Below are 13210 nucleotides of genomic sequence, written 5' to 3'. Positions count from 1 at the left end.
AAATGGTTCAGATGTCTTTACAGTGGTGGTGATAGGAACCAGGGGTTGCCATGACTACAACACAAATATAGACATTTTATTTACTATCCAGAACCACCAGTGAACCTACACGAGTCTTCTGAGTTTATATGGAATGTTGATGATGGAAAATAGTGGAAAATCTGAAATAATACGTTTTCTTTGGGGACTATTTTGCCTCACAGCGCCCTGCATGTATCCCTCCACCATGAATGGAGTTTAAGTTCTCTAAACTACCATAAAACAGTGTCTCAGTCATCAGGCAGTGAATTCATAACCATTTCATGTAGGAACTTTCTGTGAGGGAGCTTTTAGAGGTGGACGTCTGGTTCCTATCACCACCACTGTGAACAGTTCTGACTCATTTATACATTTATGGCATTTGGCAGACGCTCTTATTCAGAGCGACTTACAGTTTAATCATTTTACACAGGTGGGTGAAGGTAGTGTTAGGAGTCTTGCCCAAGGACTCTTATTGGTACAGTGTAGGATGCTTACCCAGGTGGGGATTGACCCAGTCTACAGCATAGAAGACAGAGGTGTTACCCACTACACTATACTTTTCTATATACTTTTCTATACTATACTTTTCTAAGTTCAGGGAAGCGCATTGTGAACTGTGATAGAGCGAGGCCTTCAGTTTGGGCCATAAACATCAAAATTCGGTCCAAAAATAAGGAAAAACCCACCTTAAAGATAATGCTAACTTCTGCTAGCGTCCCTATGGGATTCTAGTCATTTGTTAGCACTAAGCTAACAATGATTTGCATGGACACTTTCTGATGAGGCTGAAGCTTCTTACTGGAATTTTCCGTTCCACCTTAAGCGGTGCAGCAGGTACGTTCTGGTGCATTTAGGCACCATAATAAAACTGCTGTGGTCTTTAAGGTGGAACGCAAAATTAGATAAAGACAGTTCTAGATTAAACAGGGACGCCTGAAGATTCTAAAAGACGCTCCATGTTTTACTTGAAGCCTGAAAAAACATTAGCATATATTTCACCTTGTCAGAGGGTTCTGTATGGAACCATGAACACTCATTTGCATGCTGAAAAGGTTCTTCAGATTGATGGAGAATGTGTTGTATAGCTTGACATTGTAACAATAGCAGAACCCTTTTTGGTGCTATATAGAACTAACACATTCTCCATCAATCTGAAGAACCATTTCACCGTTCAAAGAACCATTAAGGACGCAGATGGTGCTGGAGTGTTCACAGAGCCGTTGTCTAGAGCCGAGTGTAGGATACAGAGACCGGAGATAGAGAGACTAGGCCGATAAGTTCCAGAACCCACCCTGCAGAATTCACTGGCTGCTGTTCTGGCGCAGCAGCAGCGCTGATTCATGGAGGGTTTCGGGAAGTGAGTGAAGGTGTCTGGTCCGCAGTTGTGAATACCTTCGTGAGATCCTGCAGCCGCTGTCTGCACACGTGCAGGTGTGAGTGATTCCATTTCTCTGATTCTGGGTCAGATGTGTACCTCTCTCCCCCTCCGGCGAGAGAAACGAGTTCAAATTATAACGCTGCTCACTTTTACTGCTGCTATAATTACTGTTATCAGGAGAAAAGCTCTAAACGTCCTCCAGAACCTTCACTCCTCTGCCTGCAGCGCTCCGAGATAATCCAGTACAGTGAGCAGTGAGACACCAGGGGCATGAACCTCTGACCTCACCATACGACTCCTTTACGATTCTATAGAAAGTGATTCAGTGCATCAGGAAATCTCAGGCTTCAACATGATTCGATTCAGTTCTTTTAGATTACGGTTCTTTAAGAAATGATTCATGCGTCATGAAATCTCAGTCTTATGATTCAATTTGATAATGATTCTTTCAGAAATGATTAGGCTCATCAGGAGATCTCAAGCTTCACCACGATTTCATTCAGTTTCATTTAGATTGCGATTCTTTAGAAAATGATTCCATGTGCCAGGAAATTGCCGATTTTTACCATGATTCAATCCAATAGAAGTGAACTCAATAATGATTACAGTCCTTTAAGGAATGATACAGTGAATCACGAAAGCTCCGTCTCATGATTCAGTTTGATTACGATTCTTTCAGAAATTATTCAGTGGATCAGATAATCTCAATCTAATGATTCAGTTTGATTACGATTCTTTCAGAAATTATTTGGTGCATCATGAAATCTCTGATTTCACCATGACTCGAATTAGTTCTTTTAGATTCTTTAGAAAACGATTCCATGTGTCATGAAATCACAAATTTTACCATGATTCAGTCCAACAGAATTGAATAATGATTACGATTCTTTGAGAAATGGTTCAGTGCATCATGAGCTTTCAGATTTAGCTATGATTCTGTTCAATTCAGTTTTGGTTTCAGTTCTTCAGCTCTTGAGCTCCCTGATGATCAGTGCAATATGCAATCTCAAATTCCGCTGTGTTTGGACGTGTTCTAATCAGGCTGGATATGAAGGGGAGTGTCATAAACCCCTGAGATGTCCTCACGCCCCTCCTCCTCCTCATTCTGAGGACCTGCGGGTTGTGGACAGAGAGGAAAGTAGGCAGAGGGCAGTGCTGCGACCATCTCACCCTGCCAGCCGGACTGGAACTAATCACAGCTGAAATATTTCTCATTAAATACGGACCGCTCTGTTCTCTCAGAGCGAGGGGGGGGGTCTCTCTTTCTCTGTGAGTGTGTGTGTGTGTGTGCGTGTGTGTGTGTGTGTGTGTGTGTGTGTGTGTGTGTGTGTGCGTGTGTGTGTGTGCGTGTGTGTGCGTGTGTGTGTGTGTGTGTGTGTGTGTGCGTGTGTGTGTGAGGCTGTAGTAAGTGTATGTGACATGTTTATTGGGGCTGTTGAGTTCAGGTTTACTTTGCTTTGAGGTTTATGTGCAATGGCAGTGAGTATCTATCAGTAAGTATATATATATCGGTCGGTTTGGGGGTGTTGGGTGGGTTTGGGGGTGTTGGTTTAGTTTGGAGGTGTTGGGTGGGTTTGGGGGTGTTGGGTGGGTTTGGGGGTGTTGGTTTAGTTTGGAGGTGTTGGGTGGGTTTGGGGGTGTTGGTTTAGTTTGGAGGTGTTGGGTGGGTTTGGGGGTGTTGGTTTAGTTTGGGGGTGTTGGGTGGGTTTGGGGGTGTTGGTTTAGTTTGGAGGGGGTTGAGGGGGTTTGGTTGGGTTTGGGGGTGTTGGTTTAGTTTAGGGGGTGTTGAGGGGGTTGTGGTTGGATTTGGGGGGTTTCAGTTTACTTTAGGGAGTGTTGAGGGGGGTTGGTTGGATTTGGGGGGTTTCAGTTTAGTTTAGGGGTGTTGAGGGGGTTTGGTTGGATTTGGGGGGTTTCAGTTTAGTTTAGGGGGTTGTTGAGGGGGTTGTGGTTGGATTTGGGGGGTTTCAGTTTAGTTTAGGGGTGTTGAGGGGGTGTGGTTTGGATTTGGGGGGTTTCAGTTTAGTTTAGGGGGTGTTGAGGGGGTTTTGGTTGGATTTGGGGGGTTTCAGTTTAGTTTAGGGGGTGTTGAGGGGGTGTAGTTGGATTTGGGGGGTTTCAGTTTAGTTTAGGGGGTGTTGAGGGGGTTTGGTTGGACTTGGGGGGTTTCAGTTTAGTTTAGGGGGTGTTGAGGGGGTGTAGTTGGATTTAGGGGGTTTCAGTTTAGTTTAGGGGGTGTTGAGGGAGTGTAGTTGGATTTGGGGGTGTTTCAGTTTAGTTTAGGGGGTGTTGAGGGGGTGTAGTTGGATTTAGGGGGTTTCAGTTTAGTTTAGGGGGTTGTTGAGGGGGTGTAGTTGGATTTAGGGGGTTTCAGTTTAGTTTAGGGGTGTTGAGGGGGTTTTGGTTGGATTTGGGGGGTTTCAGTTTAGTTTAGGGGGTGTTGAGGGGGTGTAGTTGGATTTGGGGGTGTTTCAGTTTAGTTTAGGGGGTGTTGAGGGGGTTTTGGTTGGATTTGGGGGGTTTCAGTTTAGTTTAGGGGGTTGTTGAGGGGGTTTTGGTTGGATTTGGGGGGTTTCAGTTTAGTTTAGGGGGTGTTGAGGGGGTGTAGTTGGATTTGGGGGGGTTTCAGTTTAGTTTAGGGGGTGTTGAGGGGGTTTGGTTTGGTGAGCTCTGTGAATCAGCTGTGGTTTTTCGGCATCGTGGCTCTTCCTGCTCTCACTGCACACATCAGAGAGACGCTCCACCTGTCTGCAGGGCGCGGTGCAGTGCGGTGACGCTGTCTCGCTTTAACAGACCGCAGTTATGCCGGCCGGCTGGGAAAAGCCCAGAGGTCAGACTGAGGGGGCGGAGTCACTGGGTTACAGTGACTGGCTCTGTGGTGAATCATCTACAGCCTCCCAGCAGGAGAAGAAGAGAAAGATCAGCGGTTACAGTCAGACAGCAGCAGCAGAGGAACCTTCACAGACACTCTCAGTTCAGTCTGGGTTCACTGTGTAATTTTTGGTTTGTGCCGTGTCACAGGTTCATCATGCCCACCGAAACCGGACAAGAAATAAATTATCTTTATTATTTTTATTAACACGTTTTCACTGAGTATTTTAAGGTTATTATATTTTAATTAAACAGCTATTGTTGTAAAAGGACTGGATTGGATTTGAATACGGAGAGAGAGAGGGAGAGAGAGGCAAAGAAAAGAGAGAGGAATAGAGAGAGAGAGTGAAGGAGAGAGTGAGGGAGAGAGCAAGGGCGAGAGAGGTGAGCAGTGTTATTGAGCAGGTGCTCAGTCAGTAGCTCAGAGGCAGCAGAGTGCTGAGTCAGTAATGCGGTGCTGCAGCAGAGCTCTCAGTGCCGCCCCTCACTGGCAGACTGAAGAACTGCAGCCAGTCATTCTGTGGGAAAATGCATTGTTCAGATCCAGAGGAGATTAAACCTCTGCAGCTTTTCCTGATTACACACACACACACATGCACACACACACACACACACACACACACACACACACACACACACACACACACACACACACAAAACCTGTGTGCGTGTGTTCTCCACAGAACACTAACACGCTGTGTTGGAACTTGTGTGCTCTGCTGATCTGCCACTGTTACAGCCGAGTCTGTAATCGTGAGCAGTGATTGTGTGTGTGTGTGTGTGTGTGTGTGTGTGTGTGTGTGTGTGTGTGTGTGTTGTTTACCGTGTGTGTGTGTGTGTGTGTGTGTGTGTGTGTGTGTGTGTGTTGTTTACCGTGTGTGTGGTGCTGCAGAGGATGTGAAGAAGTGTCGAATTCAGTTTAGGACGATGTGTGAGCAAAACTGAACTGAGTTGAGTCGCAATGAAAAATGAATCAAATTGGATTTAAATGAATTGAGCTGAAACTTATTGATTTGAATGTAATTGACTTGTTATGTGTTGAATTTAATTGAATAGAATTGAACTGAATTGCACTGAATTGAGTCATGCTAAAGAGAACTGAGTGAAGTTAAATCATAATAATTTTCACTGTTTTTAACTAAATTGAATTGAATCAAATTATTATTTTTTTTTATTTTAGCCAAATTGAACTGAATTCAATTTAATTTAATCTAAATAGTTTTTTGGGGTTGAACTGAATTGAACTGAACTAAACTGAATTGAACTGACCTGAGCTGTATTGAATTGATTCAAATTTGAGTCGAACTTCACAGAATGGAATCTAATGGAATCGGATTGAACCATAGCTTTGATTGTATTAAACACATTCAAACTAAATCTAACATTAACATTAAACACAGTGACTATCAGTGCACTGTAGTAAGTCTGTCTGCTGTAAAATTCTCTTCTTTTCTCTTTTTCTGTCTTTCAGAGAAACTCTTCAACTCGACGGGTCGGGAGCTGAGACGAGCGCTGTTCTCTCTGAAGCAGATCTTCCAGGTAAAGTTCTTACTGTCCTCTCAGATTTCTTACAGCAAACTCTACAGCATTAGCACCAGCTCAGCACATCAGGTAGGCCCGAAACGTACTTCACACAAGGACGCAGACGGGTTTTGTGCGTAATTGAGTTAAAAAATGTGTCATGACGCATTTCACAATGCAGCACAAGCGCAAGCTGCATTCTGAGCGTTACAGCAGGGGGCACTATAATGACAGCCAGGTCTGTCCAAGTGGTCTTGTACCACCAGTTTTCACAACTGCCACAGCAGACGAGCAGCTGAGTCTCACGCAAAGGTGGCTTACATGAACTCACCCGCACGTCAAACTCTCTGTCTCTATATCTGTGTCTGTGTCTTTGTGACGATCCAGCTCAGAAATCCAGTTCAGACACTTCCTGAATCTGTAGAGTCGCCCTTTCCATTCCATCTTATCACGAGATCATACGAGACTCACATCCGGAGTTATGAGCCTATGAAGAGGGGCTGAGATACACGTCATCTGCCTCTCACCGTGTGGAACTGGTGGATTCGTGTGTCTGTCTACATTCTGTGTGAAACTGACCAATGGACACTCAGGAAATCACTAAGGACTGACCATCACGCTGGACACCCTTCATTCTTCATTTAGTCCACATCGGAGACTCATGTGAAACGGCGTGCAGAGAGTTTACAGCTGCTGAAGCTGCATCTCATAAGTGCTTTAATTCAAGCCTGTGATGTTAATGATGGAGCTGTTTAGCATGTTAGCTAGCATCTTTTAGCCTGTTAGCTAGCTGACCAGCCTAGTTCTAGTAAATATATAAGTTGTCAGCCCCTCAGTTTAAACAGAACCGGGTTCTTTCTTCATCTGTGCACTCGGTGCTCCATGTGAGCAGCATTAGAGTCAAAGATTATTACATTAACAGCAGAAGGAAATGTTTTTCATTTAGCTACATTTTACATCTAGCTCTCAGCTGTAAACAGAGCCCTAAAATATGTGCCTGTTTTTGTGGATGTATTTATCTGTTATGCTTGTTCTAAATGTTCATTGCAGGTCTGTCTGGCAGGCTTAAATTACACAGCTGTTGACAGATGTGAAGGATTATGGTCCATTTGTCATCAAGAGGATCTGTGAAAAATTCAGAGACCCCCCTCATGTATTTAATCTCCAGTCAAAACAAACACGGAGTACAAGTTATTCATTTTTCAGTGTCAGGAAAAAAAGCAGAAATCACAGCAGCTAACTCTGCTCTCAGCTGTCGGAGTGTCAGTGAGTCACTCTGTACCTTTATTCCAAATGATGCCTTATTACATTATTGGGACCTTATATGATGCCTTATTACATTATTGGGACCTTATATGATGCCTTATTACATTATTGGGACCATATATGATGCCTTATTACATTATTGGGACCATATATGATGCCTTATTACATTATTGGGACAATATATGATGCCTTATTACATTATTGGGGCCATATATGATGCTTTATTACATTATTGGGACTGTATTATGATGCCTTATTACATTATTGGTACCATATATGATGCCTTATTACATTATTGGGACTGTATTATGATGCCTTATTACATTATTGGTACCTTATATGATGACTTATTACATTATTGGGACCTTATATGATGCCTTATTACATTATTGGGACTGTATTATGATGCCTTATTACATTATTGGGACTGTATTATGATGCCTTATTACATTATTGGTACCATGTGATGTCTTATTGCATAACTGATTATACGTATGTAAATTTGTAAGTTGTAAGTTAGTTATCAGAGGTCTCCCACAGTCCCTTTGTGGTGTACACAGCTCGGTCTGGAGTGAGGGGAGCGTCAGTGAGACTCAGTCTGGACAAAGAAATGAAGTCTTATGAAAATCAGAATGTATATTTATGACAGAGAAAAACAATAAATCAGGACACGACCAGAACATTAAGAATGGCTTCTTCTTTTATTGTCAGTAATAAGTCTAATATATGGTGAAACTAATCATTGAATGAATTCCCATTCACTTTATAATGTTATTAACATATCAGTAAATCCTGTTACATTATCAGTTAAGAGCCTGGATTACATTATCGAGCAGGTTATTACACTAAAGGGGTCCACAACCATCAGCTACACATCCTTTCAGACCTAGATTTTCTCCTCTCTCTCAAAGATGAAATCTTTAAGTGCTGTTTATCTGAGGGGGCAGATTTGGGGTCTACGAGCTCTTCCAGGTGGTTGTTAGGAGCCACATTCTGTCTGGAGCTTTTAATCAGTTTTGAACTCCTTTTTTCACTTATTTTCCTTTGATTTTTCTTCTTTTTATATGCGAGTGGATTATCTCATATCTAATCTCCTCTGAAAATTCTCCTGAAAAATGAATAGCCTAATGAGTGTAAATGAGGTAATGACGGTGGTCTGTACAGTACTGTATTTGGGAAACACTTTCAGACACATTCTGAAGTAGATTGCGTGTGTCCAGATGTGTGCAGAGGAATTCCGTGTCATTTTAGCTTTTGTTGGCCAATAAAGCTCCTCGAAGCTCCAAGCCTCTAATCATTTTTGCATCAGTGACTGGGTGGGTCCACTGAACTGTCAGAGCTGGGAAATATTGGCCATCATGCTGGACTCTAGCTTCATTCCACACATAGCATGGCACACGGTGGAGAAATCAGAGATTTAACTGAGTGTGCTGGACTGTGGCTCTGCTGGTAGATGGTATGTGTGTCTTTGTGCTTGTTTTTATATCTTTTGGGGGCAAAAACGTCCTGACTTTGTAGAAAAAATGGGAATAAAACGGTCCTGACTTTGGAAAAAGTGATTCAAAAAGCTCTGGATTGAATTTTTTACAACTGAAATAGCAAAATTTCTTTTGATTAGTTCAGGTTAAGACTGGGTTTGAGTTACACTTCAAAAAGATGGTGCTTCAAAGGTTCTTTAGTAAAGAAAATAGTTCTATATAGAACCATGAACACTCAAAGAACCCTTTGCATGATTAAATGGTTCTTTGCATCATGAGAGGGTTCTTCAGACTGATGGAGAATGTGCTGTAGATGGTTCTATATAGAACCTTTTTTCTATTGTTACAGTGTCTAGCTTGTAACAATAGAAGAACCCTTTTGGGTGCTGTATAGAACCCTTTACAAATAGGTTCTAAATAGAATCGTCTGTAGCACATTCGTGCACATTCTCCATCAGTCTGAAGAACCATTTCATGATGCAAAGAACCATTTAATCGTGCAAAGGTTTCTTTGAGTGTTCATGGCTCTATATAGAACCACTTTCTTTACTAAAGAACCTTTGAAGAACCATCTTTTTTAGAGTGTATGATAATATAATAGTGATAATACTTTAGCGTAAGGGTGCCTATAAATACATATTATTATTATTATTATTATTATTATTATTATTATTATATAAGCACTTACACATTCATAAGCACATACTTACACATATATTGGGACATATGTTACGTATAGGTACTTATGTCCCAACAAGGTATAAAAACAAACGTGTACATAAATCAAGCTTACACAAACAGCGTTCTTCACTCTTCTACTTCTATGTATTTAATGAGCTTCTGGTCTGGGGAACCAGCCGAACCGCGCTTGGCAACCTGTCGCCGCTGCACCCCAAACACATGAGGTTGCCATGGCTACAGGAAATGAAGTGCGGAGCAGTTTGGCCCAGTTTGGAGGGTCAAGTACAGTAGAGCTAATGAATCTCGCTTCTGGATGTTGTGAAAGTCGCTCGCTAAGCTCTGCGTGCAGGAGGTTTGGGAACTGAACTTATGTTGGCTGTATATTATCATTTAATAGGAGAAAAAATGAAAATGAAAGTCATTTTGGTCCGTCTCTGGTGGTCCATTGATCACAGAGCGCTCAGACAGTGTAAACAGCATATAACATTTACTAAAGGTGCAAGAATTAAATGTGTTCACATGTCGGGGATGTTAGGCTCTGCTTTTCTTTGTGTGCAGGAGATGCACTGATTCGTGTGCTGTGTTTGTTTTGGAGGTTTATTTGTTTGTTTCCTCTGCAGGATGATAAAGACCTGGTGCATGAGTTCGTGGTGGCTGAGGGACTCACCTGTCTCATTAAAGTGGGAGCAGAAGCAGATCAGAACTACCAGAACTACATCCTCAGAGGTACGTCTGCTGACTATACAGCTCATATTGCAGCTACACTAATGCTAACGCTACACTGACAGCACATTACGGTACAGCAGCACTACAAATCCCACAACTCCACTCTCAGAGTTACACCCCCCTTACTGCAGTGCTGATATTCTAGCAGATCAGCTGTACTAAAGCTGATTATTGCGTAATCACATTATTTATGCTGTGTATACTGACTAGCTAGTTTAAAGAGGAAATACACAGATTACTCAGCACATTCCTGAATAGTTCAGTGTGTGAGATGGTTCAGATGTCTTTACAGTGGTGGTGATAGGAACCAGGGGTCGCCATGACTACAACACAAATATAGACATTTTATTTACTATCCAGAACCACCAGTGAACCTACACGAGTCTTCTGAGTTTATATGGAATGTTGATGATGGAAAATAGTGGCTCTAAATGTAGGTATTGTGATATAAACTGAGTCTGTTCTACAGTTTCTCATTAGGCTGAATGAATAACCGACTCTAAATGTAGGTATTGTGATATAAACTGAGTCTGTTCTACAGTTTCTCATTAGGCTGAATGAATAACCGACTCTAAATGTAGGTATTGTGATATAAACTGAGTCTGTTCTACAGTTTCTCATTAGGCTGAATGAATAACCGACTCTAAATGTAGGTATTGTGATATAAACTGAGTCTGTTCTACAGTTTCTCATTAGGCTGAATGAATAACCGACTCTAAATGTAGGTATTGTGATATAAACTGAGTCTGTTCTACAGTTTCTCATTAGGCTGAATGAATAACCGACTCTAAATGTAGGTATTGTGATATAAACTGAGTCAGTTCTACAGTTTCTCATTAGGCTGAATGAATAACTGACTCTAAATGTAGGTATTGTGATATAAACTGAGTCTGTTCTACAGTTTCTCATTAGGCTGAATGAATAACTGACTCTAAATGTAGGTATTATGATATAAACTGAGTCAGTTCTACAGTTTCTCATTAGGCTGAATGAATAACCGACTCTAAATGTAGGTATTGTGATATAAACTGAGTCTGTTCTACAGTTTCTCATTAGGCTGAATGAATAACCGACTCTAAATGTAGGTATTGTGATATAAACTGAGTCTGTTCTACAGTTTCTCATTAGGCTGAATGAATAACTGACTCTAAATGTAGGTATTGTGATATAAACTGAGTCTGTTCTACAGTTTCTCATTAGGCTGAATGAATAACTGACTCTAAATGTAGGTATTGTGATATAAACTGAGTCTGTTCTACAGTTTCTCATTAGGCTGAATGAATAACTGACTCTAAATGTAGGTATTGTGATATAAACTGAGTCAGTTCTACAGTTTCTCATTAGGCTGAATGAATAACTGACTCTAAATGTAGGTATTGTGATATAAACTGAGTCTGTTCTACAGTTTCTCATTAGGCTGAATGAATAACTGACTCTAAATGTAGGTATTGTGATATAAACTGAGTCTGTTCTACAGTTTCTCATTAGGCTGAATGAATAACCGACTCTAAATGTAGGTATTGTGATATAAACCGAGTCTGTTCTACAGTTTCTCATTAGGCTGAATGAATAACCGACTCTAAATGTAGGTATTATGATATAAACTGAGTCTGTTCTACAGTTTCTCATTAGGCTGAATGAATAACTGACTCTAAATGTAGGTATTGTGATATAAACTGAGTCAGTTCTACAGTTTCTCATTAGGCTGAATGAATAACCGACTCTAAGTGTAGGTATTGGGGGCAGAGCCTGGATCAGCATAGTGTTTTTCTCCTGTGTATCTGGGATCAGAGGTCAGCTATATGAGGTCACCCCATTTTCACAGGACGCTGCGAGGGGCTCGGCCTCACAGGCTTTAGCACCCAATAAACAGAGCCTGGCAGGATGTTGGAGATAGTAAAGCTAATTCCCGAGCCTCCCTCCTTCCCTCTGTCCCTCTGCGCCTCGGAAAGGAAAGAGATTTAGTTTATTGGCGAGTAAAAGTGCAGCGTGGAAAACGTTCCGTGCCCAAACTTAATCCCTTTTAGCCTCTGTAACATTTAGAGAGGGTGAAACGTGCCAGATACTTTGTTCTCGCCCTCGAGGAACCTTTCAGGACTGTGTGAATCCAGACCCACCTCTGTAATGGAGCTGACTAATTGACCTTAATTTAACTTGTTTGGTTCTAATAATCGTTGAGAAAATTGTTTTGGAGGTGCTTCAGTTGAACTATGCAGTTTTCCAGGATGGCTCTTCAAGGGTTCTTTGGTAAAGACAATGGATCTCTATAGAACCATGAACACTCACATAACCCTTTGCATGCTAAAAGTGTTCTTTGCATGGAGAAATGGTTCTTCATACTGATGGAGAATGTGGTTCTATATAGCACCAAAAAGGGTTCTTTCTATCGTTATGATGTCAAGCTTGTACGCAAAAGCAGTACAAGCTTGACATCATAACGATAGAAAGATCCCTTTTTGGTGCTAGATAGATCTACACTCTTAAAAAAGATGATTCTTCAAAGGGATTCTTAGTAAAGAAAGTGGTTTTATATAGAACCATGAACACTCAAAGAACCATTTGCATGCTAAAAGGGTTCTTTGCATAGTGAAATCGTTCTTCAGATTGAGGGAGAATGTGCTGTAGATGGTTCTATATGGAATCTTTTCAAAAAGGGTTCTAAGTAGCACCAAAAAGACCAAAGAACCCTTTGCATGTTTAAAGAGTTCTTTGCATCATTAAATGGTTGATGGAGAATGTCCTGTAAATCATTCTATATAGAACCTTTTTGAAAAGGGTTTTCACTATTGTTACAAGCCAAAGAACCCTTTTTGGACAGTGACAATGTGCCCAGTGTGAAATCCCCCCCTGGAATTGGGGGGTCTAGCTCTCTCTCTCCATAGCGGCGCTGATGCTTCAGTGTCAGTAAATGTTTGTTTATCAGCTGTTCTTCTGTAGAGTCTCTGTTCTAGTGCGGTTCTGCGCTCTTCCTCACAGTAACTGAGATCTTCCTCGTCTCCTCTTCTGTAGAGTCTCTGTTCTAGTGCGGTTCTGCGCTCTTCCTCACAGTAACTGAGATCTTCCTCGTCTCCTCTTCTGTAGAGTCTCTGTTCTAGTGCGGTTCTGCGCTCTTCCTCACAGTAACTGAGATCTTCCTCGTCTCCTCTTCTGTAGAGTCTCTGTTCTAGTGCGGTTCTGCGCTCTTCCTCACACTAACTGAGATCCTCCTCGTCTCCTCTTCTGTAGAGTCTCTGTTCTAGTGCGGTTCTGCGCTCTTCCTCACACTGAG

The 13210-nt window shown here is 41.7% G+C and overlaps 1 protein-coding gene across 1 annotated transcript in view; it reads left to right on the top strand.

The window, feature by feature from the left end:
• fhod3b (formin homology 2 domain containing 3b) overlaps positions 1-13210 on the top strand; it is a 213362-nt gene that overhangs the window by 108998 nt on the left and 91154 nt on the right. The window contains 2 exon segments of the mRNA XM_036596455.1: positions 5742-5809; positions 9837-9942. Coding sequence (XP_036452348.1) covers positions 5742-5809; positions 9837-9942 — 174 coding nt within the window.

The sequence above is a fragment of the Colossoma macropomum genome, unplaced genomic scaffold, assembly GCF_904425465.1.
Source record: "Colossoma macropomum unplaced genomic scaffold, Colossoma_macropomum, whole genome shotgun sequence".
Taxonomy (NCBI): Eukaryota; Metazoa; Chordata; class Actinopteri; order Characiformes; family Serrasalmidae; genus Colossoma; species Colossoma macropomum.
Note: the sequence above shows the minus strand (reverse complement) of the source record. Positions and strands in the feature narration are given on the sequence as shown.